Source organism: Leucoraja erinacea, chromosome 23 (assembly GCF_028641065.1).
Source record: "Leucoraja erinacea ecotype New England chromosome 23, Leri_hhj_1, whole genome shotgun sequence".
Taxonomy (NCBI): Eukaryota; Metazoa; Chordata; class Chondrichthyes; order Rajiformes; family Rajidae; genus Leucoraja; species Leucoraja erinaceus.
Window position 1 is genome coordinate 5,354,839 of NC_073399.1, and position 27,636 is coordinate 5,382,474.

Below are 27,636 nucleotides of genomic sequence, written 5' to 3' on the forward strand. Positions count from 1 at the left end.
AGAAAAGCACCTCAGTGCAGAAAAGAAGCACCTAAAGTCACGCCTCCTGATGTTTAATACATTTGATCAAGGTCCCCTCAGTCTTCCTCTCTGCAGTGAAGTATCATTAGTGTATGAGTCTTTCCTTGGATTGGAGCACCAAGCTGAGAAAGAGTCTTCTTGGACTCTCTAGAACAGAAGGACAGATGGGCCAAAAGTGTGCATGTTGTGGAGTAGCAAGGGATTAGATAGCTCCATGCTTGGAGCATGACTCTTGGAGCATGACGGTATGTGTTTTAATTCATTCCAGATTTTTATGAGGTGAAGTTCCTTGTTCATCATTATCTGTGAGCGCACTAAAAATAATAATTTTGTCATTCTTAGCTGGTGTCATTGTGAATCACAGCATAAAAATGTAACTTGGCATTGACTACATTTAATTACTGAAAAACCACAGGTGGCTTGGAAAATAAAATAATCATATTTATATAGTGGAGCATGTTGTAAGTACTCATTATTGGGGCAGTGTTAAAGAGAATCTTCGTTAAAGAGAATCTTGGTCTTTTTTGCACCAGATGCAACCATCACCCCAAAGAGATCAAATAATCCTAAAATGTGAAGGAAACGTAAAACTGTTTGACGTTTCCCCTCTGATGCCTTTGCGTAACATCAGTATCATATTGAATTGAGTCTTTGTTCCTGCCCATTCTCCAGCAGGTTGCTAAATACATCATGACTGCTATTGTTATACAGATTTTAAAAAGTTAGCAGTCTTCTAAAATTGAGAAAATGCCCAGAACTGTCAAGATGGAAGTATAATCATCTATTTAAAAAAATCAGAAGGAAAAGCAGCTCATACTGAAATGGTTAAAATTCACATTTTTGAAAAGTTCTAGTCGGAGCGTGTAATTACGGTCTGGATGAGAGATTTTGCATAATGACTTGAAACCACAGAGGTTTGTAGTATAAGGTAAAATACAAGTTATATAGAACTATAAATGTCTTGCCTATTACAAAATTAAAGCATAAGATGGCAACTTGGTTGGAGGACAGGGGCAGGAGAAGTTTAGATTTGGACAATCAAATCAATTGAGGTAGTGTGGAATTGGGCAGTGTTGGGATGGTGACTGACACTGTAGTTTTGAATGATATTGTTCAGTAACACCAAGTGGAACAAGAGCATGGACTTATCAGTGGTGGTACCACATTTAGCAGTGCAAGAAGAACAGAGGAACTGATGCAACCAATTCCCTAACTCAATGGGGAACAATTGCTCTGGGAGAGTGCAGCTGTATTATTTCAAAGAGACTGGGGCATTGGAGGAGATCACTGTGGGCACTTGTGCCAAAGGCTGCAGCTAAATTCAGAAAGATTAGAAAAAAATGGATTGCCTTTTTTCACAATCTCACTGGATGGCAAAGGTAACTTTAATTAAAAGTTGTTCTAGTTTTTTGTTTTAAAAACTACCTTGATGTTTATGCAGCAGTTAGTCCAGGGGAAGACAAACACTAAGGCCTGTCTGAATTGGCGATTTTTTCGGCGACTGCCGGCATCATATCAGTGATGCCAAAAGATTTTGAACATTTCGAAATCCAGCGGCAACAAAAAAAATGTTGCGAATCTTGGAAAAACACTGCTGGTCGTACGTCATTACGACACGTCACCGCCACATCAGGCCGCGTCACGTCGCATCACGCCATGAATTTTTCGGTGACCTGAAACGTCAGTCAATGATGCTGGCAGTCGCCGAAAAAATCGCCAATTCAGACAGGCCTTAGTGTTTGTCTTCCCCTGATCGCCACGTGGGACAGGCCCTTAAAACACTATCTAGTGTGCATGAATGGGCTGCATGGTTCTTTGTGTAGAGTGTTATTTGTGCCATAATTAAATCACACTTGACAACTCAAGAGAAAGAAAACAGGAATTTGACTTTGCAGGAAATCTCCAGATTCCTCACAGAAGTGGCAAGTTACAGGGGGGCACTGCATTCTATGCTTGTATTACCACAACACTTCTTGGCAATGGTTATCTGGCACAAACTTGGGATGTGACTAAACAATAATAAGAATATATGACTAAAGAAAAGTTTAATAAAGTATTATCTCTCCACCTTCCAACTCCAATGCTCCCAGCCACGGAAAAATAACGTCCCAACTTTGTCTCAATTACAACTCATTCATGACCTCATGGAATTATTCTTATCAAAATTCCTTTGTACGGTGCAATGAGAATGAAAAGTATTTCATCTATTCTTAGCTCTTTTCAATGTAAAAACATTCTCAAAAAATACAGGCTTATGGGGAAAGGGTGAATTGGATTATTCTTCCCAACGGTACTTGTAACATGGGCAGCATGCTGCTGTCTGTTTAATTTGAGTTTAGTTTAGACATACAGTGGGGAAACAAGCCCATCGGCCCACTGAGTCCGCACCGACTTGTGATCACCGCACACTAGAACTATCCTACACTACCGGGACAATTTACAATTTTACCAAAGCCAATTAACCTACAAATCTGTACGTCTTTTGGAGCGTGGAAGGAAAACAGAACGCCTGGGGAAAACCCATGCGGTGACAGGGGAGAACGTACAATCTCCGTACAGACCAGACACATTGTCAGGGTCAAACCTGAGTCTTTGGCGCTGTAAGGCAGCAACTCGACCACTGTGCCGCCCCATTCTTTAACCTAAGGTGCCTCTGCAACAGCATACGTTGGTGACTCTCCACTCTGCCTAAGCAGAGATTTTTATTTTCACAAGGAAACTGTCATTTCAAGTTAATCATGCCAGCTTGTTTTAGTAATATTTTATTTATAGCACAAGTTAATTTTTGCCAGAGAGCTTACCAGCATGTTACTGTTAAAATCTGATCCCAACTCCAATGAATCTGTATTTCATTAATTCACACTTTGTTTTGTTGCTATCCCCTGAAGTGGTAAGGAAATGATGAGATGTGATACATATATAGATAATTATGGAGCACTCTTCAAACGAATATCTTGTATTGTGTGTGTGTGTGTGTGTGTGTGTGTGTGTGTGTGTGTGTGTGTGTGTGTGTGTGTGTGTGTGTGTGTGTGTGTGTGTGTGTGTGTGTGTGTGTGTGTGTGTGTGTGTGTGTGTGTGTGTGTGTGTGTGTGTGTGTGTGTAATATATATATATACGTATACGCGGGTGCACGCACCCACACACAGTTAAAACACAAACTCCTATGCATTACTCATATCTGATTGTTTACCAAAATTGCTTCTGAAATTCCAAATTAAAACTAGAAAATGCTGGAAATGTTTGGCAGGTCAGGAGAAATTAAGTTAATATTTCAGGCTGATAACCTTTCATCAGAACTAAGTGAAATCGAGTGTTTCAGTTGTAATGGGGGAAATCAAGAAGAGATTGAATGAATTGAATAAGAGAGATGAATAATACAGTGGTGGTGGGGCTGGATGGGTTTAGTTTAGTCTAGGTTATTGTCATGTGTACGGAGGTACAGTGAATAGCGTTTTATTGAAGATAGACGCAAAAAGCTGGAGTCACTCAGCGGGACAGGCAGCATCTCTGGAGAGAAGGAATGGGTGATGATTCGGGTCGAGACCGTTCTCCAGACTGGTTAGGGATAAAGGAAATGAGAGATATAGACGGTGATGTAGAGAGATAAAGAACAATGAATGAAAGATATGCAAATATAACGATGATAAAGGCAACGCCATTATAAGCTGTTTGTTGGGTGAAAATGAATTTCGTGCTATCCAGTCAGAAGAAGTTATACATGATTACAATCGAGCCATCTGCAGTCCACAGATACAGGATAAAGGGAATAATGTTTTGTGCAAGGTAAAGTTCGATTAAAGATAGTCCAAGGGTCTCCAGTGATGTAGATGGTAGCTCAAGGCCACTCTCTAGTTGTTGGATGGTTCAGTTGCCTGATAACAGCTGGGAAGAAACTCTCCCTGAATTTCAAGGTATGTGTTTTCACACTTGCCTGATGAGAGAGTGGAGAAGATGCAGTGACTGGGGTGAGACTCATCCTTGATTATGCTGGTATTATTGCTGAGGGAGTGAGAAATGTAGTCAACGGAAGGGAAGTTAGTTTGTGTGATGATCTGGGCTACGTCCACAATTCTTTGGAAGGTCTTGTGGTTTTGGATGGAGCTGTTCCCAAACCATGCTGAGATGCATCCCAATAAAGTACTTTCTATTGAGCATCTGTATAAGTTCTTGAGAGTTGTTGGGCACATGTCAAACCGACTAAGCCTCCTCAGGATTTAGAGGCAATGGTGCGTTTTCTTGCCTATTGCTTTGTTGTGGCGAGTCATAGAGTGATATAGTGTGGTCCTAGGAGATCACTGTAACTCTTCTTGATGCCCGAGGGAAGTTCCCGCATACATGCGGCCTTAGTTTGGTCGAGGAAATATTGGTCGGCATGGTTCTTTTGAACTCATAGTGCAGTGGAGTGGGGTCGCTATGTGTTTACAGGCAGTCGAGGGCAGCCGTAGGCAATCTCCTTTGCTGACCGGGCATTTTAAATAGCTCATTGGAGTTTTCAGAACCAAGGAAAACCGACCGGTAGGTTAAATGCCCGCTAAACTTTATTAAATGTTGTCTGGCTCTTAAAAGTGTCTCCACTCCTTCTCCCCTCCTTCTCCCCCCTTCTCTCCCCTTCTCACCGCCTTCTCTCCCCTTCTCTCCCCTTCTCCCCCCCCTTCTCCCCCCTTTCTCCCTCTCCCCTTCTCTCCCCCCTTCTCTCCCCTTCTCCCCCCCTTCTCTCCCCTTCTCTCCCCTTCTCTCCCCTTCTCTCCCCTTCTCTCCCCTTCTCTCCCCTTCTCTCCCCATCTCTCCCCTCCTCCCCTTCTCTCCCCTTCTCCCCCTCTCTCCCCTCCCCTCCACGCTCTCTTTTCAGACATCAGTCGCCTGAAAAATCGCCTAAGTGGGGCCGGCCCTTAACACTATCCTGCACACACTAGGGACAATTTATATTTATACCGAGCCTACCCTACAAACCTGTACGTCTTTGTAGTGTGGGAGAAACCCAAAGATCTTGGAGAAAACCCGCACAGGTCACGGGGAGAACGTACAAACTCTGTACAGTCAAGCAGGATAGTCAGGATCGAACCCGGGTCCCCGGCACTGACGGCAACTCTACTGCTGCGCCTCTGTGCAACCATGGGTGTCATATCTTGCATGGAAAGTGTTGTGAAAAGTTCTGGAGAGACTCTGCTACAGTCCATGCAATTAGGGGCATTAGATGATCATTACTTGCCCCTGCCAAAGAATACACTATTGATGGTTTCATAAACTCAGTTTCTAATCTATTGATTATTGATTACAAACACACAAGTGATCTTCTGTTCATTATTTATATACCATATATAATTTATGTAAATTATGTTAAGTATATAAATAATGAACAGAACATCACTTAAACCTGCTTTGTCTTTAATAAGTTTATAGATGATTTATTTTTTGCATTTTACAGACAGAAGATTACTTAAAACACAAGATTAGAAGTCGACCCGAGAAAACAGACCTGGTTAATATGCATATCCTCCAAGGTAAGAACGTGTCTGTAATTATATTTTGTGTTGATGGGATCACATTTTATTCAAGTTGTCCATATACTAGGCGTTCAATGCAATCAAACCTGAATATGTAGCGTTTGTAAGTGTCCGCTAGAATTTAGAAGATTGAGGGGGGATCTTATAGAAACGTACAAAATTCTTAGGGGGTTGGACAGGCTAGATGCAGGAAGATTGTTCCCAATGTTGGGGAAGTCCAGAACAAGGGGCCACACAGTTTAAGGATAAGGGGGAAATCTTTTAGGACCGAAATGAGAAACTAATTTTTCACACAGAGAGTGGTGAATCTCTGGAATTCTCTGCCACAGAAGGTAGTTGAGGCCACAGTTCATTGGCTATATTTAAGAGGGAGTTAGATGTGGCCCTTGTGGCTAAAGGGATCAGGGGGTATGGAGAGAAGGCAGGTTCAGGATACTGAGTTGGATGATCAGCCATGATCATATTGAATGGCGGTGCAGGCTCGAAGGGCCGAATGGCCTACTCCTGCACCTATTTTCTATGTTTCTATGTTCAGATGGTTCTCAGGGAACCCTGTGGGCACTCCTCTACGGTGTGCTCCATAGTTGGGTCAGTTCTGCAGACTGAGTTATTGCAGATTCCAACAATGTTGGTTAACACTGCAAAAGATGCCTTGCCCAGACCAGAAATTATTCAATTGGACACATTGACAAAGTAGCAGATCAAATCCAGAACACTTGACTCCCTGACGAGGATCTGATTCCAGGTTCCAGATATAGGGCTTAGTTGTACACTGACGTATCCATGTTAATTTAACTGCGGCAGTGCAAATCCAACCAGCTAATCTCCAGTAGCCTGCATCACATGCAGTTTTGGTCTTGGAACAACTTCAGTCCGAGTTCAGGACTCCTTGTGGAATTACAGGTAATCCTAAATTCTTACAAATTACAGTGTCAACTTGAGGTCAGTAAATTGCTGCCAACCTAAACAGCAAATCTGTTTTAGTTTAAGTTTAGTTTATTGTCACATGTACTGAGGTACAGTGAAGAGCTTCAGTCAGCAGAAAGGCAATATATGATTACAACCGAGTCATTTACAGTGTACAGGTTGTACATGATAAGGGAATAACGTTTAGTGCTAGGTAAAGGCAGCAACGTCCGACCAAAGATCAGAAGGACCAGCAATGAATACTTTATTCCTTTCTCATTGTAATGTTTTTGTTGCAATAAGTAAAGGCTGCCTGTTGACAGAACTATACAAAAATAATAATCCCGAATGTACAAAGATTGCTATTTTGCTAAAATGCGCATGCGACTACATTAGCACAACAACACCAGGCTATGCTGTCGTACACGATTTGCCGTTTGGTTTCTTTCCAAGAGGGATATTTATGGAATCATCTCATGGTCCAAGGAATTAAAATTAGCCAGAGAGCAGGTGTTTCCTCCTTACCCTGTGAGCAGAGTTCACTGGCCATTGTTGGATTGGATAATGTTTCCAGCGCTATCTGGGAGAACTCCAGGAGACTTTTTCCTCGCTGCCGACATTTTCTATCACCTATAAAACATTTGCAAGAGGAAGAAAAAGCAGAACATTTGTTTCTGGAACCCCAGCCCTGTACACGCACCCTGAATTTTCTAAAAGTTGCTTCCATGCAAGGATAATGAACTTTAATTTCCAAAGATTTGAGGACAATCCTAGATTTTCTGGCAAACGTCATGTTGACTTGTCAGTCGATTAAATGTAATGGCCTGGGAAGCATTATCAAAAGTTGGGATAGAACAGTTGGGTCAACATTCCCACCCTGGATTCAGATAAGTAATTCAAGAGGTATACCTGAGACTACTTGAAATTAGAGCAGTCAATGTTCATACCGCTGGGCTGTAAACTATCTCAGCGAAATATGAGGTGCTGTTCCTCCAATTTGTGCTGGGCCTCACTCTGGCAATGGAGGAGGCCCAGGACAGAGAGGTCAGATTCAGAATGGGAGGCGGAGTTGAAGTGGTGGGCAACTGGGTGATCAGGTTGGTTAGTACGGACTGAGCGGAGGTGTTGGGCCTACGCTTGCTTTCTCCCTCCCTGTCTACTTTCCAGCATTATGTGTTTCTTCTACATTCCAGCACGTACAGTCAGAACACTTTCACAGTCAGTACACTTTCGCACAGAGAGTTGTGAGTCTGTGGAATTCTCTACCTCAGTTCTCAGTGGAGGCCAGTTCTCTGGAAACCTTCAAAAGAGAGCTAGATAGGGCTCTTAAAGATAGGGGAGTCAGGGGATATGGGGAGAAGGCAGGAACGGGGTACTAATTGTGGATGATCAGCCATGATCACATTGAATGGAGGTGCTGGCTCAAAGGGCTGAATGGCCTACTCCTGCACCTATTGTCTATTGTCTCTTTTGCCTTCATTCCAGAGGCCCAGTTGTCCCTCGTACTATATTGCCAGACATCACGATGCAGAGTTTAGCATTCCATAGTCACACCAGAGAAAGATGGCATTCCCAAGTGCAGGGATGGGGGGGCAGTGGCGATGGCCGATGTGCAAGGCGTGTATCGAGCCAGCGTGACCTGCTCTGTCGTCTTTTCAAATGATCGGTCACTAAGTTTGTGTTTCTGATCCAAAAGATACACCTGCGGAGGGTAAACTTCAAGCGACTCAGATGAAACTGAAGAGGGCGAGGCTGGCCGATGATCTCAATGAGAAGATAGCTCAACGACCCGGGCCTTTGGAACTGGTGAAGAAGAATATAATTCCAGTGGACTCCGCGGTGAAAGAGGCAATCAATGGTATTTATGCAGCTTAGTTTAGGATGTACACCAACAGTTCCTAACCTGGGGTAAATTACCCACTGGGTAAATGTTGCCTACCCAGGGAGTAAATTTATTAATTCTGGATTTGTTAAAAAAAACAGTATTTTAAAACTTCCCCTTTGTCGGTTGCTCTATTATGGTAGAACTGTAAACTCAGATTGTTGAACAAGACAGGGTGGGGGTAAAGTTACTTTCGAAAAGTTGCCAGGGGTAATACAGGACGACAAAGGTTGAGAGCCCCTGATGTACACTATTACTTGCCTAAAAATCTCCAATCAATAATGCTACGCCCACTCTAGCTGGGGCCTTTGCTATCCTTTCTACCATATTTATGTAGCACTCCCAACTCTCATTGAATTTCTAGATAATTACTCATTGAAATATTTAAAATCCTGATTGATTCATATCCAAGCAAACAGAATTGTTAACCACCACTTGCCAGAACTCAATCGGAAGTTTCATTATTATTTTGTCTTCATTTTGCAAGTTGTGGGTCTTGGTGCAAGGCTGCCTTTATTGCCCATTCCACATTGCCTTTGAAAAGGTGGTTGTGGTGAACTGCTTTCTTCAACCTCATCAGAGCTTCCAGCTTCCCTTTCCAGGCTGTCCATAAATTGAAGATCCTTGTCAATTTTGGACAAGTCACCACATACACAAAGAAAGCCAAACCTCCACAGTTTTATAATGAATGATCTCAAGAACGAATAGGAATGGATGAAAGGACAGTCTCTGAAAGTGGAGAGAGGGGAGAAACTAGTTCCACTGTTAGTAAGAATTTAATTCCTTCATCAGACGTTTGAATTTAATAATATTATGAGAGCCTGCTCACATGCATGGTGTCCCTAATTCAGGCATTTGTAAGTTGGGGGCAATTTGTATGTAACTTTGTTCAACAAGGGCAGCACGGTGGCACAGCGGTAGAGTTGCTGCCTTACAGCGCCAGAGACCAGGGTTCCATCCTGACTACGGGTGCTGTCTGCACGGAGTTTGCACGTTCTCCCCGTGACCGCGCGGGTTTTCTCCGCGATCTTAGGTTTCTTCCCACACTCCAAAGATGTACAGGTTTGCAGGTTAATTGGCTTGGTATAAGTGTGAATTGTCCCTGGTGTGTGTAGGATAGTGTTAATGTGCGGGGATCGCTGGTCGGAGCGAACACGGTGGGCCAAAGGACCTGTTTCCACGGTGTATCTCTGCACTAAACTAAACTAAACTACCCAATCAGCTGGATAGAAACTTTCAATAGCTAATGCCCCTGTCCCACTTAGGAAACCAGAACGGAAACCTCTGGTGACTTTGCGCCCCACCCAAGGTTTCCGTGCGGTTCCCGGAGGTTTTTGTCAGTCTCCCTACCGGCTTCCACTACCTGCAACCTCCGGCAACCACCTGCAACCTCCGGGAACCTCACGGAAACCTTTGGTCAGGCCTAAAGCCTCCAGAGGTTTCCGTTCAGGTTTCCTAAGTGGGACAGGGGCATAAGAGGGAGTCTAGCAGAAGAATTAAGAGCCATTGCTTCTGCTGTTCAGTTACGTGGAGTTGCACAATTACAGTGCAGTGGTTACTTCTGTGATTGCAATTCTTAGCTCTCTTTACATGTGCTCATAAAATGTTTATAACAAAGAGTACTGATTCTCCTGACCAAAGAGTTGTTTTTTATTTTGGCCTTTCTCTGGGGAAGAACAATTTGCATCATTCTCATTGGCTGCCTTCACTCATGCAGAAATTCACACTTCAATCTCCTGGAAGCCCTGTTGTAAACAATTTGCAATGCTTAGCGCAAGATATAAGCTTGCTGATGTTGTTCCTTCCTGATATTAATCATAAGTTGGAAAGCCATCACTTAAAGCACTTGTCTGATTGTGGACATAAACTGAAAAGAAAGAGTATTTTTCCATTATATGATAAAGGTACAGGATGTATGATGGTTATACGATGCAGGAAAAATGTTCCCAATGTTGGGCGAGTCCAGAACCAGGGGCCACAGTCTTCGAATAAAGGGGAGGCCATTTAAGACTGAGGTGAGAAAAAAAAAATGTCACCCAGAGAGTTGTGAATTTGTGGAATTCCCTGCCACAGAGGGCAGTGGAGGCCAAATCACTGGATGGATTTAAGAGAGAGTTAGATAGAGCTCTAGGGGCTTGTGGAATCAAGGGATGTGGGGAGAAGGCGGGCACGGGTTATTGATTGGGGACGATCAGCCATGATCGCAATGTATGGCGGTGCTGGCTCGAAGGGCCGAATGGCCTCCTCCTGCACCTATATTCTATGTTTCTATGATATGATTCCATTATATTATAAATGTAACCAATATTTTCAATATTGGGACTCAATGGCAGAAGATAGTCAGAAAAAAACCCAACATCATGCAGCAGAAAGTTCAGGACTTCGACATTTGTGGCTGTTTGTCCCAGAGTCCTGAACTCCCTGTGAGTTACATAGGAAGATAGACATTTGTGTTTGCAGTGACTGAGGTTGGGAGAAGGAGGTGTGATCCACAACCTTCATTATCAGATCAGAGGTCTCCAAGTGGGACGGTGATTTACTTCCAGTTTGTATTTTCCTTGTCTCAATCCTGCTTATTACTGACTTTGTAAAATAAATTAAATATCAATGCGACATTACATTGAAGAGAATAGACATCTCTTAAATTAATTAAAATTCTTTCATCAACTTTATTGTAAAGGATTTCTTAAAATTAACTAATAAAGGAAAACAGTGGCAGGTTGACATTTTTGGTCGTAGTTACCTCTGTGAAGCATTGCATTTTTGTTCAGCATTGCCCTCTTATTAAACAATTCAGTCAGTTGCCTGCAGTACATGCTATCTGCAGTGTAATTACAGTGAATCACCACCAGACAGAATTAATTATACTACTTTGTTCCGTGATCTGAAATCAAGAAAATCTGAACAAAATGGACATCTTGCCATTACTAATGTTCATATCATTACCAAGTGTACAAGAAATGATCTTCAATTTGAACTGTAATTTGATGCAGCAGATGAATGTTGTGCTGGCTGCCTGCTGATATCTTGTGCATAGCTGAAGGGTGAATCAGAAGCTGTTTATACCCAGGTCCTTGTCAGCACCATTACTACAGAGCCTGGGAGGATAACGTCCAGTATAGAGACTGATTCTGTTATGTTTAGAGATTAGAACAGACTCCAGGGCTCCTGGTGAAGTAGATTCATACACTGGCTCGGTTGAAGATCGGAAACAGTGAGTTGCCCATCACCTTCACATTGTATGGACGATTATTTTGGAAAATCTACGCTTCAACAAAGACTTTTTCCTGTTATTGTATTAGGCTTCATTGTATATTTCCAGTGATTTGTTTTGATTCCTGATTAATGAGCTATAGTGACAACCACAGAACATGGGTTTTTACCAGAATATTAGGCTAAAAATACAGTAAGGCCTCGTTTTAATGGACCTCTTTATAACGGATTTCTCTAACTTCAAGTAACCCCGGCAACCCCTCCCTCTGTCCCTCCCCCACCCAAGTTGCACCAGCTTCTTATATTCACCCAACAAACAGCGAACAATGGCCTGTTTCCTTTATCATCGTTATTTTTTTTGCATATCTTTCATTCATTAGTTCTTTATCTCCCTACATCATCGTCTATATCCCTCGTTGCCCTTCCCCATGACTTCAGTCTGAAGAAGGGTCTCGACCCAAAACATCACCCATTCCTTCTCTCTAGAGATGCTGCCTGTCCCGCTGAGTTACTCCAGCATTTTATGTCTATCTTCTTTAGAAGGTCGCCGATGCCACCCTCAGCACGCACCCACCTCCCCAGCCGCTTCCAGGCTGAGCTTCCAACACCATCCCCGGTTGTTCCAGGATGAGCTGCCAATGCCATCCCCCCCCCCCCACCCCCAGCCTGCATTGCCTCCCTGGCAACTTCCAGGCTGGACCTCCTGCCACCATCGCCAGACCACACAGTTTCCCAACAAGCTGGGACTGTCAACTCACTGGATCCCAGGCCCAGTTCCAGACCGAGAGTCTGAAGATGTGTCTCTCCCCAAAACGTCACCTATCCATGTTCTCTTGAGATGGTGCCTGACCTGCTGAGTCACTCCAGCACTTTGTGTCCTTTTGTATATTAGCCAGCAATTGCAGTTGTTCGCGTCTACTGCTTATACAATAATTGACCCCTTCTCAGTTATAGCAATCAGCCATACAGACAACCCCCCCTCCAACTATAGTCCGTTAGAATGAAGGATTACTGTAATAAAGAATAATCATCAATGCCTTCAATAGACTGATATAAAATACTTGACAACACAATGTGATTTATCCTTAAAATTAAACATAATCCCAAATTTACCTTCAATGGCTTAGTGAATAGGTTAATACAAGGAACTACAGATGCTTGAATCTTGAACAAATCACAAAGTGTTGAGATACTCAGAGAGTCAGGCAGCATCTGTGGAGGGAATGGACAGATAACATTTTGGCTCGGGACACTTCAGACTATATTTAAGTTAATATGGTGTTGGTCCACACCAGTAAATGATCCAATGGACTTAAACACGGGGATAAGTAGTAAGTTTTGGATCATTTGGAACTTTTGAAATTAATTGAGTTTACTTCGCTTTTATAAACGTACCTTTTTGAAATGCTATTAATTATTTATTTTTTTAGCAATCTGATTATATAATAAATCATTTTGAAATGTCGAAGCATTCATAACGATGATGCCTTTGACATCTCATGTCCACAAAGTAGCCTCTTTGGGCTGTAAGAGTGAAATTCAGCAGTAGTTATCATTGACGCAGTGATCCCTGCTGAAAGGTGCACTTGTGCACACCTTGACTGAGGGCACATTGGTCTTGGATGCGAAGGTTCACATTGTGAAATAGTTCGCCATCGTTCACTTACCACGAGACAGGCGGCAGAGAGTGGCAGTCCGCAGAATGACTCATGTTTCATTTAAATAAATATTTAAAAGTTTTTTCCCCAACGAGAAGCTCAAAGTACAAACAGAATGGTTTCCATGCATCTACTGTAGTCCTGATGCAATAGACTGCACGTTTAATAGCATTGCTGCAACGGGAAAGTAAGAGTTAACGTTAAAATGCATCAAAATATCAGACCATGGAATCAAAAAGATTAACGCGATATTGGAAGATTTAAGAACTTGGACTGTTTATTGGAATATTACCGGAGGAGCCTGAGGCCAAACCTTACAGTTTTCTTACAGTTAACAGCTTTGACCTTCTGCCACTTAAACTCTGCCTGCATGCTTCTCTATGTCAGCGTTGGAATTGAGAGCTCTCGGTTTATGTTATCAGTTGATAAATACTGCTCTCTGATATTTTCTGTGGTGTGTAACGCAATAGCCCACATGAATCATGTGAAAGCACGTCTTTAGGCCAGAGTGACAATGACAAACCTACTGCAGATGTGTCCACACATTTGTGCAGCCAAGCCACGAGAAGCATCTGCCTGTAGTTTCTCTTTGTCAGGGGGCTGAGGAGTTATGAGCACAGGCTGTAACATTGTGCCTTGGGATAATGGATCTCAGTTTATTTTAAACTGACTGGAATCAGCTTGTCGGAGATGGCTTAAGGCGTACACAACTCCTAGGAAAATAATATCACGCACTCCTGTATAATGACTGCTGCTGCACAATGGGACATTTGTAGAAGAGTATATTATATTTATAAAAGTTTTATTTTAATGAACCTTGCTGGTAGTGCTTCTGCCTCACGGTGCCGGAGATCTCGGTTCAGCCCTGACCTTGGGTGCTGTCTATGTGGAGTTTGCACGTTCTCCCTGTGACCACGAGAATTTCCTCCAGGTGCTCCGGTTTCCTGCCAAAGCCCAAACACATGGGTTAATTGGCATCTGTAAATTTCCCCTAGTGTGTAGGGTTGCAAAAGTTGGATGGCATGGAACTGGTGTCAATGGTGTGGCATGGTTCTGGTGGGCCAAAAGGCCTGGTCCCACACTTTAATTCAACTTAATTTAAAATTGTGCTTGTACAGTCTGTGGATGTTAGTGACGTTGGGGAAAGAGCCACTTTCAATTTCAGACATTTGCTGCAGTTATCAAGGCCACCTTGGTCAGCTCATTGTACTGTTCCTCGGGAAAGTCTGCTTTTCTGCATCACGGCCCCAAATTTCCACATGCCACAACGTGACTGTGGGGCGGCACGGTGGCGCAGTGGTAGAGTTGCTGCCTTACAGCGCTAGAGACCCGGGATAGAGTCACAGAGTGATACAGTGTGGAAACAGCCCCTTCGGCCCAACTCGCCCACACCAGCCAACAATGTCCCACATACACTAGTCCCACTTACCTGCGCTTGGTCCATATCCCTCCAAACCTGTCCGATCCATGTACCTGTCTAACTGTTTCTTAAACAATGGGACAGTCCCAGCTACAACTCCCTCCTCTGGCTACTTGTTCCATACACCCACCACACTTTGTGTGGAAAAAGTTATCCCCTCGGATTCCTATCAAATCTTTTCCCCTTCACCATGAACCTATGCCCTCTGGTCCTCGATTCCCCTACTCTGGGCAAAAGACTCTGTGCATCTACCCGATCTATTCCTCTCATGATTTTGTATACCTCTATAAGATCTCGCCTCATCTTCCTACGCTCCATGAAATGGACACCCAGCCTTATCAACCTCTCCCTATAGCTCACCCCCGCTAGTCCTGGCAACATCCTCGTAAATCTTTTCTGAACCCTTTCAAACTTGACAATATCTTTCCCATAACATGGTGCCCAGAACTGAACACAATATTCTAAATGTGGTCTCACCCACGTGTTATACAACTGCAACATGACCTCCCAACTTCTATACTCAATACTTTGATAGATCAAGGCCAAAGTGCCAAAAGCTTTCTTGACCACCTTATCTACCTGCGACTCGACCTTCAAGGATCCATGCACCAGTACTACTAGATTACTCTGCTCCACAACACTACCCCAGAGGCCTACCATTTACTGTGTGGCTCCTGACCTTGTTCGACGACCCAAAATGCAGCACCTCACACTTCTCTGTATTAAATTCCATCAACCATTCCTCCACCCACCTGGCCAATCGATCCGGATCCTGCTGCAATCGTTCACAACCATCTTCACTATGCAAAACCACTGTATTTCGTATCATCAGCAAACTTGCTAATCTTTCCCTGTATGTTCTCATTCAAATCATTGATGTAGATGACAAACTGTAACGTCCAGCACCGAACCCTGAGGCACACCACTGGTCGCAGGCATCCAGTCTGAGAAGCAACCTTCCACAATTACCTTCTGCTTCTTTCCATGGAGCCAGTTTGCTATGCATGCACCTATCCTTGGATCCCATGGAGTATAACCCTCCAGAGCAGCCTACCGACCAGCTCTGCCCTCATCAACCTTTTTGGTCACGTCTTCAAAAAAAACAATCAGATTTGTGAGACACGACCTCCCACATACAAAACCATGCTGATTAATTAGCCCTTGCCCATCCAAATGCCTGTATATCCTATCCCTCAGAATACTCACATGACTACGGGTGCTGTCTGTACGGAGTTTGTACGTTCTCTCTGCGATCGTCCTGGTGCTCTGGTTTATTTCCACATCCCAGAGATGGGAAGAAACCAGGTTTGTAGGTTAATTGTCTTGGGTAAAATTGTTGAATTGTCTCGAATGTGTAGGATAGTGGCCGTGTACGGGGTGATCGCTGGTCGCTGCAGACAAAGACCCTGTTTCCGTGCTGTATCTCGAAAGTCTAAGCGTCTAAAGTTTCTGCCCTGCAGCTGCTGAGTGACATTGAACCTTAGTGCTGCTTGAAAACCATCCTAGAGTCAGGTTTGCGTGTTTGCCTGCAATTGCCTCTCGGATTACCTAACATCAATGTCCAACAACTGGCAAGAGTTTAACATGGCCTTGATGGTTTCAGCAAATGATATGACTCTTTCTCCCCAGCTTGAATAAATCACCATTTTTTGAATATGTTACAAATATATTTGAAACTAAAATATGTTTTTATCCTTCTGAAAACATTTTTTTAATCGTATTCCCATTATTTTTTCTACCTTTGTTGATTCATCCTGGATAATTGGCACCTCGACCACATGGTAATTCATCCATTGCTCTGAATTAGATTTATATCGAGATCCTATCAGCAAATAAAAACAGTCTATCAGCGCACCGTCTAAGCTCGGAGTTTTTTTAATTCTTTGCTACTTTGTTCAAAGGAAAAATTTTAAATTAGATACAGCAGATTGGTGGTGCCACAGAGTTCTTGCAGGTGTTTGGCGACTGCTCGCAAACTGCTTTTTACAGAGTTAACAACCCCTCTGTTTATTTGAATCAAGCAATGTCTTGTGGTGTGTAGTACAATGTAATGTTAGCATCAAAACCAAAGAAATAAGTTGCACCGAAAATAGGCACAATATGCTGGGGTAACTCAGCGGGACAGGCAGCATCTCTAGAGAGAAGGAATGGGTGACGTTTTGGGTCAAGACCCTTCTTCAGACTGAGAGTCAGGGAAGAGGGAGACTAGGGATATGGAAGGGTAAGATGTGCAAACGACAGATATGTGCTGAGGGTGACCAAGAAAATGTAGAAGGCTTCATGGTTAGCTGGGGTGAAGGCGACAAGGAGGCATGCAATCCGCAAAACTAATCAGGAGGATGGTGAAACTAGTGGAGGAAGGATGGAGAGAGAGGGAGAGTCATTGCAAGGGTCACTTTGGTGTAAACCAGCATCTGCAGTTCCTTCCTACAAATAAGGTTGCAACTGTTGTTGCTACTTTCTGATGTTAAAAGATGACAAGATAGAAGATATTGTGTGAGGTCACCATGTCACAGTGGAAACCGGGACACCAAGGGAAGATAAATGGATGGGTGGCAGAAAGCTTTCACCTTTCACAAAGTTTTTTACTTCACTTTGCTATCCCAGTGTGTGAATGAATGATAAATGACAGAGTTGCTCTTTGGCAGATCCCATGGCAGGAGCTTAGAGTATCCATTCCATTACCTAGTCATCTGCCAACAGCTGCTACAGTCACCTTTGTTAAGATAGTCTTATTTCTCAACACTTCTCTGGTGACCCCTGGGGTCAAGAGTTGTTGTCAGTGGGATCCCAAATTACTCCCCCACAATTTGTTTGCTTTGATAATAACACAGAATAGGTAAAGAAAGCGTTCTGATGGCTTAAGTCTCTTGTGTAGTCTTTGCCGTAAGAACTTAATGTTCTTTCTATAGTAGCCACATTTAGTTAGATGACATGGAAACTGCTATTTCTCCTGTGTGGTCAAGTGAATGACAACATGTAGAGTACAAAATGACACATTATTAGTCATTGGAAGGCTCCTCTTTACAGCAGGTCATATTTTCCCTCATCCCAATAAAATCCCTTTATATTTTAGAACCTTTTAGAGTTCTCTATTATGAAAACACATATTCTGTTACCTTATGAATTTGGCGTTTTTATATTATAATGGCTATAGCATTAAAGATGATTTGGTCCACAAAATAACATGTAATCTATCCCCAATAAAAAATAGTCTGTAAGAATGCTGGCCAAGGAATTTGCGTGCTGCAGTTTATGGAGTTCAAGCGGCATGCATAACCTCTCTATAACACTAGTTAGAAAATACTAAACAGAAATCGAAATTAGTTTAATAAGTACTGTTGGGCTTTTTTGGCGTCAATGGTCCATTTCCGAAAAGGCAGACTTTACTAGTCCAATTGGTGCATATCCTCACAGCTCTGACCTCTGGAAGCAGCTGATATAAAGTCACATTGGGCCACAAATGGCATTGTTCGATCTGGAAGAGGGCTGCAAGGAACGAGTGTATCGTCTAATGATGGGAAGAGCGTGCAAAGCCCTCCCATGTTTGGAGAAGGTGGCTTTGTTGTTGAAGAACGCAGCGAGCAAGTGGAGACATCCTGTACAAGGACACTTCCAACAGGAGGATTACTATGAGGAAGGGATTCACCCCTCTGACTGTCCGCACATGCCCCAGGCAGCTCCAAATAGTACGGTCAGCCTGACCAAACACCAAAGGATCCCCGCAGTGGCAGATGCAGTTTACTTTCGATGTCAGTAACGCACCAGTAAGCAGCAACATATAAATTGCAGCAGAATTAGTCCCACAGGGTCTTGAGTTTCTGAAAGTGGGGGTGGGCCTTGGATTTGTGGGAGCAGTGTGGACACCTTGAGGTTTTTCTAAGGTCCCAGATGAGGAAGGGGAATAGAGGCCCACATTGACACCTGCAGAATGTGTTGATGAGAAGGTAGTCACAAAATGCTGGAGTAACTCAACGGGACAGGCAGCCTCTCTGGAGAAAAGGAATGGGGGATGTTCCGTGTTGAGTCCCATCTTCAGGAGCAGCTCCATGTGAAGGGCTGGTTCCTGTCTCTTTTGGCAAACATTTTGCTCCAGTTTTTTTTTACTAATTCCTCAACTGATGCGCGTGCAACCGCTTTACAAGCGACGAGGTTTATTACAACAATTACATTTTGAAGGAGAACTTATTTAAAAACCATCTGGTGGTGCAGCGAGTGGAATCTTAGTTTACCTGACGTCAGTTTTGCACATTGTTGTGTAGAACTCTGTGCAGGGTACACACACCCATCCTTTCAAGTGATGCTGTCGTTGAGCTTTCAGCATTAATCGAAGCTTCTTCCTCGTTGAGTGACCAGCACCACTTTTGCCAATGTGTTGAACCCCCGGAAATGAATATTAGACATTGAACCACTGTGGACTTCACCAGGGTGAAGTAGATACGGCAAAACAGTGCTGAGATACAAGAACAACTCACACGGCATAGACTGGGTGATATTATCAACAGGAGCTAACTCCCCCAGAATTAGTGCCACTTTAATGTACATTTGGTCGGTGCCATGCAGTTTTTGTCTAATAATATGCAGGAAATGTCTTGACTATTGACATAATTCTCAGATCATACTTTTTAAAGGCTCAGTTAAGCAAATGTTCGTCCAATGATTGTTAAAAGACATCCAAATGAGTGGTGTCATGAATAGAGTTCTAAGCAAGTAAATAGACACAAAAAGCTGGAGTAACTCAGAGGGTCAGACAGCATCTCTGGAGAAAAGGAATAGGTGGCGTTGCAGGTCGAGACCCTTCTTCAAACTGAGCGAGTAGGATGTGCCAAATGTATCTGATAAAGAATGGGCATGAAATCAGGCAAAGAAATAAATGAATGTTAAAATGATTCACAATTTGCTAGTTTCAGATGCGTATACATGTAAATAATATCAATGAAAGTGTCTGTTTCTGATTTGAACGTTCTTACACTGCACAGTAGCACTGTTTTGGTTTCAAATCTGTTATAAATTATTGTAAGATGACAATTCCATCGGAACATTCCTTTGGATTTGTATTTTCCACCAAGCCCTCCCAGTATTGCAGGAAAACCACCCAGTGAGGCTACACAGCCACATGGAAGACTTGCATGACTGACGGCCCTCTCAGACCACTCTGTTTCAATGGCAATACAAGACTGTGCCTGACCTGATGATTGCACCCGGTTAAAAAGCTGATGTCACTGCATGTACACTACCATAAGCATCGAAGACAGTTTGGGGATTTGACTTTTAATTCGTACAAAAAGCTGTCTGAAGTGTGCTTCCTGCTCACTATTGGCTAACTTTGCTAAATAACTATGTGATCGGTTTCAGTGAAATAAATTGCCCTGTTCATTTTCCAAAGAATGCTGCACAGCTGCAAAGTGTTGCATCGAGAGATGGAAAGCAGGTTCGAGATCCCAGATGCAGATTAATGCCAACCCAAGACTTTGAAAATGGGTACAATTACCATCTGATGGTGCAAGTTTATGAAAACAGTTTCCATTGTTGTACTTAGTTACATTTTTGCAATAATCATTACTGAATTCTTTGCAGTGTTTTGGTAGCACTATTGCTGAATGGGGCTGATTTATTGATGTGAATTAAAAATGGCACATTTATTGATCCCCTGACAATGTAACATGAGACGGTATAGATCTGATGGGCCAAATCAATGTCTTCTTTGGTCTCCAAGGACATTCTTGCTATTGAGGGAGTGTGGGAGTAGGTTCACGAGGTTAAGTTCGGGATGGCGGAACTGTCATATGTTGAAAGAAGGAGCGACTGTGTTTGTATACACTGGAAATTAGAAGGATGAGAGGGGATCTTAATGAAACATATAAGATTATTAGAGGATTAGACAGGAAACATGTTCCCGATGTTGGGGAAGTCCAGAACCAGGAGCCACAGTTTATGAATAAGGGGTAGGCCATTTAGAACGGAGACGGGGAAACACTTTTTCACCCGGAGAGTTGTGAATCTGTGGAATTCTCTGCCTCAGAAGGCAGTGGAGGCCAATTCTCTGGATGCTTTCAAGATAGAGTTAGATAGAGCTCTTAGAGATAGTGGTGTCAGGGGATATGGGGAGAAGGCAGTACTGATTGTGGATGATCAGCCATGAATGGCGGTGCTGGCTCGAAGGGCCGACTGGCCTACTCCTGCATTGTCTATTGTCTATTCTGTGGTATTATAGCTATAAAATAAGCTAAAACAGTATTTCCATTATCATGAAACTGTGAATAGATGTTTGTCCTTGGGTCACTTGTGGGTGATTTTGTGTTTTCGACTCCTCACTTTATATGTCATCCTTGGAACACTAACGTGTTTTTCATGGGATGAGGTCCTTCCCCATGTAATGTACCTGAGGGAAATGAGGCCACAGTGCACTGGGTTCACCTGTCACCGAGCGCCCCAGGGACAACACTGTGTGAACCTTGGGAGCCTGCAAAGTGGTTATTGTATATTGTTGGCATTAGCACCACTGCCAGCAACACCCCTCAGTGCAAAGTCAACCTTTAATTGCGCAAGCTCTTTTCCCCAATGGGGCAGATCCCCAGACCTCTGGATCCTCTCCACACAATCCACCCGTTGAACCAGGAAGTAAAGACTTCCTAGATAGACACAAAATGCTGGAGTAACTCAGACTTCACTGAAGAAGGCTCTCGACCACAAATGCCACCTATTCTTTTAGTCCAGAGATGTTGCCTAACCTGCTGATATACTTCAGCATTTTGTGTTTATCTTTGGTTTAAAACTGCATCTGCAGTTCCTTCCGATACGGTAAAGACCCCATGCCGGTTTTAAGCAGATGCATGAAGTGATTTGTGTCACAGTCTGCCCTCTCCTCATTCTCATCCACTTCACCTCCCGGTAATTTTCCACCGGTCCCTCCTTCTCCTCACCTGCCTGCCTGCCACTCCCCTCTCATCGCCCAACTCTCCTCACCTGTTGCACTCAGTTGCCTCTGATCACCAATTAACCCGGTATATAGACTCTCCTCACCATTCACACAGAGCCAGATTGTTCTCAGCATTCATGCAAGACTCTCCAGCGATTTCCCGACTGCCTACACGGATTCGAACCTGCCTGCCCCTGACCATTCCGTCCTTTCGTCTGTCCCTCGCTGGTTTGTTTGCATTGTGTGTTGGATCTCCTGGTTACCGGACCTTCCGCTACCCCGACTACGTCTCCTGCCTGCCCCTCTTGGGAACCCTTGCTCAATCCTGAGCCTCTGTGTGAGTACGGTGTACCCATTCCTGTGTTACTACTCTGTGCTGCTATTGGGTCCATGCTATACCCGTTACAATTTGTGAAACAAAAATCAAGTGTCTTCTGAAAGAGAGTGATCTATGAGATCAGTGTCTTAATGCTAGTTCTAGGTTCCATTATTATAGGCAAAAAGATGTGTGGGAAACGGAAAAATATTTCAATAATTCTGTTGAAGTAACTTGAGAATTAGGCATTCAGTTTTGATATTGCATTTTCCTTCGATGTCAAAGTAGCTCAAGGACACATTTGAGTACAAATATCTTATGTATTTATTTGGCTCATTAGAAAGTCAAACACATGTTGAAAGTTATTGTTCCTGAGAGTTGAAAAAATAGTTTGCTGACATTATGGTTTCTCTTTTGTCAACAGTTGGCCAAGTTAACTTCCCTAAAGCCCCCGACACATTTTCCTTCGAAGAAGACAGCAGCAATGACGCTCTATCTCCAGAACAACCCAGAAGTCAGGAATCCCAGGGATCAGAGAGTTTGCTTCCAGAAACAAAGTTCACTGAGTCATCATCACCTCTTGCAACCACTACAATACAGGTACGTCGAGGCTGCTTTACCTGCGAAGGCATCTTTGTTAATTACAAAAATAACATTGAATCACAAACAAAACATCCAAGACTTACAAGACACTACCTTGCTTTCTTTACCTTAATAGTATTATCAAGTCTATACATTCGTAATGTCATCAAGTTGCTGCATTATGTATAGACCAATGCCACTGGTGGCCTCTGTGGACAAGACACACTTCAAGTCTTTGTATAGGATCTAGTTCCCAAGTCCACCGTAGATTGAGACAGTCCTTGGTACTTCCCTGCTGACAACATAATCCTTCTGGCTCTTGTGCATTGTAGTATGAGCTAATAATAAAGTACTTTTAAATTCATTTTGAGGGGTTTTATTAATGCATTGTTTCAAACTGTGCAGCATAAGTTGGGTGGGAAGTCATTCAGAATGAGGTTAAGCGCATGGAGTCAGAGCAAAGCTTACATGCCTCCAGCATGCTAACTCGCTATATGAGAGCTTCCTTTATAATTTAATTTACTTTTAAATTATTACCATATTCATGGCATTAAATATCCTGGTGGCATTGTTTGAGGTTCATAATGTTTTAGTCATACAGCATGGAAACGGGCACTTTGGCCAAACTTGTCCACACTGGCCAACATATCCCAGCTACACTAGTCCCACCTGCCCGCGTTTGGTCCTTATCCCTCCAAACCTGTCTTATCCATGTACCTGTCTAACTGCTTCCTAAATGTTGGGATAGTCCCTGCCTCAACTACCTCCTCTGCCAGCTTGTTCCATACACCCACCGCGCTTTGTGTGAAAAAGCTACCCCATAGATTCCTATTAAATCTTTTCCCCTTCACCTTAAACCTATATCCTCTGGTCCTCGATTCACCTACTCTGGACAAGAGACTCTGTGCATCTACCCGATCTATTCCTCTCACGATTTTATACGCCTCAAAAAGCTCATCCCTCATCCTCCTGTGCTCCAAGGAATAGAGACCCAGCTGACTTAACCTCTGACTATAGCTCAGACCCTCTAGTCCTGGCAACATCCTCATAAATCTTCTCTGTACCCATTCCAGCTCCTCAACATCTTTCCTATAAAACGGTGCCCAGAACTGAACACAATACTCTAAATGCAGCCTCACCAAAGTCTTGTGCAACTGCAGCATGACCTCCTAACTTTTATACTCTATACTCTGACTGACGAAGGCCAGTGTGCCAAAAGACTTTATGACCACACAATCTACCTGTGACTCCACCTTCAAGCAACCATGCACCTGCACTCCTAGATCCCTCTGCTCTACAACACTCCCCAGAGCCCTACCATTCACTGTTTTGATGCCCGCATGCAAAATACGGCACTCTCGCTAGAGAAATGTGCTCTTTGCCTAATAGGAGAAGCAGGTAAGGCCACATGAGTTGCTATGATTCATGATTACTAATGCGTTTTGGTGATCTGTAAATGATGTATGATGATGATATTTTATTGTCACACGTGGTTAGGTACAATGAAATTCTTTGTTTTGCATGAAATAGAGAGAGTACTCAAAGAGTCGCCACGTGTAGAGGGCAGACAAAGTTATAAAAGTATTCATTATAGGTCCGATGCACCCGCTTTGTTCTCAGCAACCAAACTGGAAGATAACAAGATCAGAGTTTTTGTTTTTTATAGATGCCCTGACCGGTGAAGGCATTTACCCCTCTATCTACTTGTGTTGACACTTTCATGGACCCCCACATCAGTGTTTGTAATGGTCCTGCCATGAACTGCATACTTTCTCTTTGCATTCGAATTTCCAAATCGCAAAATCTTGCACGTGTTCAGATTAAACTCCATCTGCCACTTCTCCAAACCTTTCAGCAGCTGATCTCTATCCTGTTGTACACGTTGACACGCCTCCGCCCTGTCTACAACTCCAGCAATTTTGGTGTCATCTGCACACTTTTAACCACCCTATCTACATTTCCATCCAAGCTGTTTATCTAATACAGGATTTGTCCCCCTCCGGTGGCCAGGAAGGCTGTTCCATGCTGCAACGCTTGGCTTGTACTGCACATTTCCTTTTGATCCAAAGTATCATTTAAATAGAAACTATTTATTGAGCCATTGTCCTGCACTCTGTCACCAGTACATGCAAAATTTATATCGTTAAATCAGCGTACAACATAGGACATCCTTTGCCTGTGTTATGTTTTTTTGCAGCAGTGTTTTCTTGTTCAGGTTGCTTTCGGAAGATAGAGCAGGTAAACTGTTGACCTGTAATCATTAGAAAGCATAAATAATGGCAAATCATTCTCTAAACCAGAGGTCGGCAACCTACGCCCCCGGGCCGAATGCAGCCCGTAACCCAAAATCATTTGGCCCGCAGGCGGAATTTTTTCCTCGTAATCATCCAGCCCCTGAGCGCCCCGAGCAGCAGCGCCCCGAGCAGCAGCGCCCCGAGCAGCAGCGCCCCGAGCAGCAGCGCGCCCCGAGCAGCAGCGCCCCGAGCAGCAACGCCCCAAGCAGCGGCCAAGCTCTGGCTGTACCGCATCCTGCGCAAAGCCGCCAGCACAGCCGCGCACCTTCTGTGAACACGTTTAAGAAAGAACTGCAGATGCTGGAAAAATCGAAGGTAGACAAAAATGCTGCAACTCAGCGGGTGAGACATGCAAGGAGCGCATCAAGCTGTCTTACCCGCTGAGTTTCTCCAGCATTTTTTTCTCTACCTTCTGTGAACACGTGATTTGATCCCTGCCATCCGGGGAGGGATGGTGCGAGATCCAACTGTACATGTGATAGATGCGGCCTGCCATCCGCTCACACACATGCGTTCCACCCCTATGCAGAACAAGGTTGCCCACCCCTGCACTAAACGCTATAGTGCTGTGATCAGGCCATCCCACAGAATGCCAAAGTGAGAAAGGAAATATTTAAACCAGAGAAGGAACACCAGACCAATGAAAGCTTGGAGAAATATATGCGTAAAAAAGGAGACGACTGAGAAGTAATGTTGTAGATTCATGTGGGAATGATTCACAATGTGGGAAAATATATATGCAACAATGTCTCAAACAGTGAAAATCAAGCAAGAGGAGACATGCTCACAATAGAACTGAGAAGTCTGGAAGAAAGGTGTAGCGACCCCTGCTGGTGCCTTGGGGTAGTCAAACCCTCACATTGGCTACCTCAGTCACGTTGGCGTGGGGAGGGGTTTTTCGCGCGCTTTTGGTTTAAGCCAGCGTCTGCAGTTACTTCCTACACAATTCCCTCTGCACTCTCTCCAATGGGTTCACACCCTTCCTATCCCAAACATATCCATCTCTTGGTTAGAAGACAATGAGAAGACTGAGGAGGATTTCTTTCCATTCGTGTGCTTGGCGGGGGTTGTTTTGAAGTGCTTTTATTTGTGAGGTTCAGAAGGAGGGTTACTAAAGATGTGTGTCCTTAAGCCTGCAATGTCAACCTGTAATTGCTTCTCAGAGACCATTGAAACGGGGAAGAATAAGCGGAATGAACATGACAATAGGGGAAAAATGCAAATGAAATCGGGCAAAGAGAGAAAAATAATCTGGAAGCAAAACTGGAAGGGAAGCAGGCGGCACGGTGGCGCAGCGGTAGAGTTGCTGCCTCACAGCGCCAGAGATCATGGCTTGTTCCTGACTAAGGGTGTTGTCTGCATGTACTTAGTACATTCTCCTCGTGACCTGTGTGGGTTTTCTCCGGGAGCTCCGGATTCCGCCCACACTCGTAGAATTGATAGAATTGTAAATGGTCTCTAGTGTATGTAGGATAGTGTTAGTGTGCGGGGATCGCTGGTCGGCATGGACCAGGTGGACCAAGGGACCTCTTGCCACGTTGTATCTCTAAACTAAATGAAACCGTTTTCATGCACACGTTACGTTGATTGAAAACTTACTATTATCCTTAATATTAGCGGTCCTGGGTATGTTGTTGATGAAACACAATTCAGGCTTTAAAGTCTTTGAAATGCTCATTGATGGAGATATTCCATTCAAAATATTTTAAAAATAAAATGAGAACAGCAGATAGTGTGCCAACATGAGAATTTCTCATGATATGTGAGCAAGTGTCTTCTATGTTTGTATGCATGTATGTTCACATGTTTGTGTACCTGCATCTGTATATATTTGTGTTCTTGTGCACTCTCAGGTTTCAGGATAAAACAACCTGCCATGTCGAGTATTTACGAGTTTCACTTTAAATTGTTAAATATGCTGAGATGAAGGCTTACAGTAGTACGTGGAACACAATCTTTGCTCTGTTACCTTCAGATTCGTCACGCACATGATCTGCTAACATACGGTGTCCAGACATGTTGGTGGAATCATGTGCAAAACATGTCTGAACATCACTTGCATAGAAACATAGAAAAAAGGTGCAGGAGTAGGCCATTCAGCCCTTCGGGCATGTTCTTCATTAGCCCGTGCCTGCCTTGTGGAAGACACAATCTATTCTTGCAGTAGCAAGCATTCACAAGTCCAGTGAGCGGAGCTGCACTGCAACTTAAAGGAGAACTGCCTAATCTCTGGCGCCTTGTGCTGGGAATCAGCTGCAGGAAAATGCACTTTAAGAAACAAACCAGCTGTAAGTTGTGTCAGCTTCTCTTTGTCGCATCTCTCCAACTCCCACTCTTAAGGTGGGAGGTTTTTGTCAGTCCCCCTACCTGCTTCCACTACCTGCAACCTGCAACCTCCGGGAACTGCATGGAAACCTTGGGTGGGGCGCAAAGTCTCCAGAGGTTTCCGTTCAGGTTTCCTAAGTGGGACAGGGGCATAAGGAAGGATAATAAAGCACATACAGCAAAATCCTATACTTCCAGCGGCGGAGGTCCGCAGGAACTGGAGGACAGAGATGTGTGGTGCATCCATCACCGTTCCCGATGGAAACCAGCATCACTGCATCACTAATGTTTTCAACAATGGTGAATGAATGAATTATATTTCTGATGTAATTCTAGTAATGGGCCTGTCCCACTTAGGCAATTTTTTAGGCAACTACAGGCGACTAGTTTGTCGCCACATGTTCGCCAGTGATCGTCGGGAGTCGTCTCCTCAGTCGCACAAAAAGTCGTAGTGTCTTTCTGGTCGCTGCTAAATTTTCAACATGTTAGAATGTTTTGGCGACAGTGAGTTTGATGCCAATGAGTGTAGCTTGACTTCTCCTGATGTAGGTGCTGTCTTAGATTGTCGCCAGGATGACGTGGGTTGTCGCCGGTTT

At 43.7% G+C, this 27,636-nt stretch overlaps 1 protein-coding gene across 8 annotated transcripts in view; it reads left to right on the top strand.

The window, feature by feature from the left end:
* myocd (myocardin) overlaps positions 1-27,636 on the top strand; it is a 438,360-nt gene that overhangs the window by 384,663 nt on the left and 26,061 nt on the right. For all 8 annotated transcript variants that reach the window (XM_055653695.1, XM_055653690.1, XM_055653696.1 and 5 more), the window contains 3 exons: positions 5,447-5,522; positions 8,128-8,289; positions 22,264-22,439. In XM_055653695.1, the coding sequence (XP_055509670.1) occupies positions 5,447-5,522; positions 8,128-8,289; positions 22,264-22,439 (414 nt within the window). The remainder of the gene's footprint in view (positions 1-5,446; positions 5,523-8,127; positions 8,290-22,263; positions 22,440-27,636) is intronic.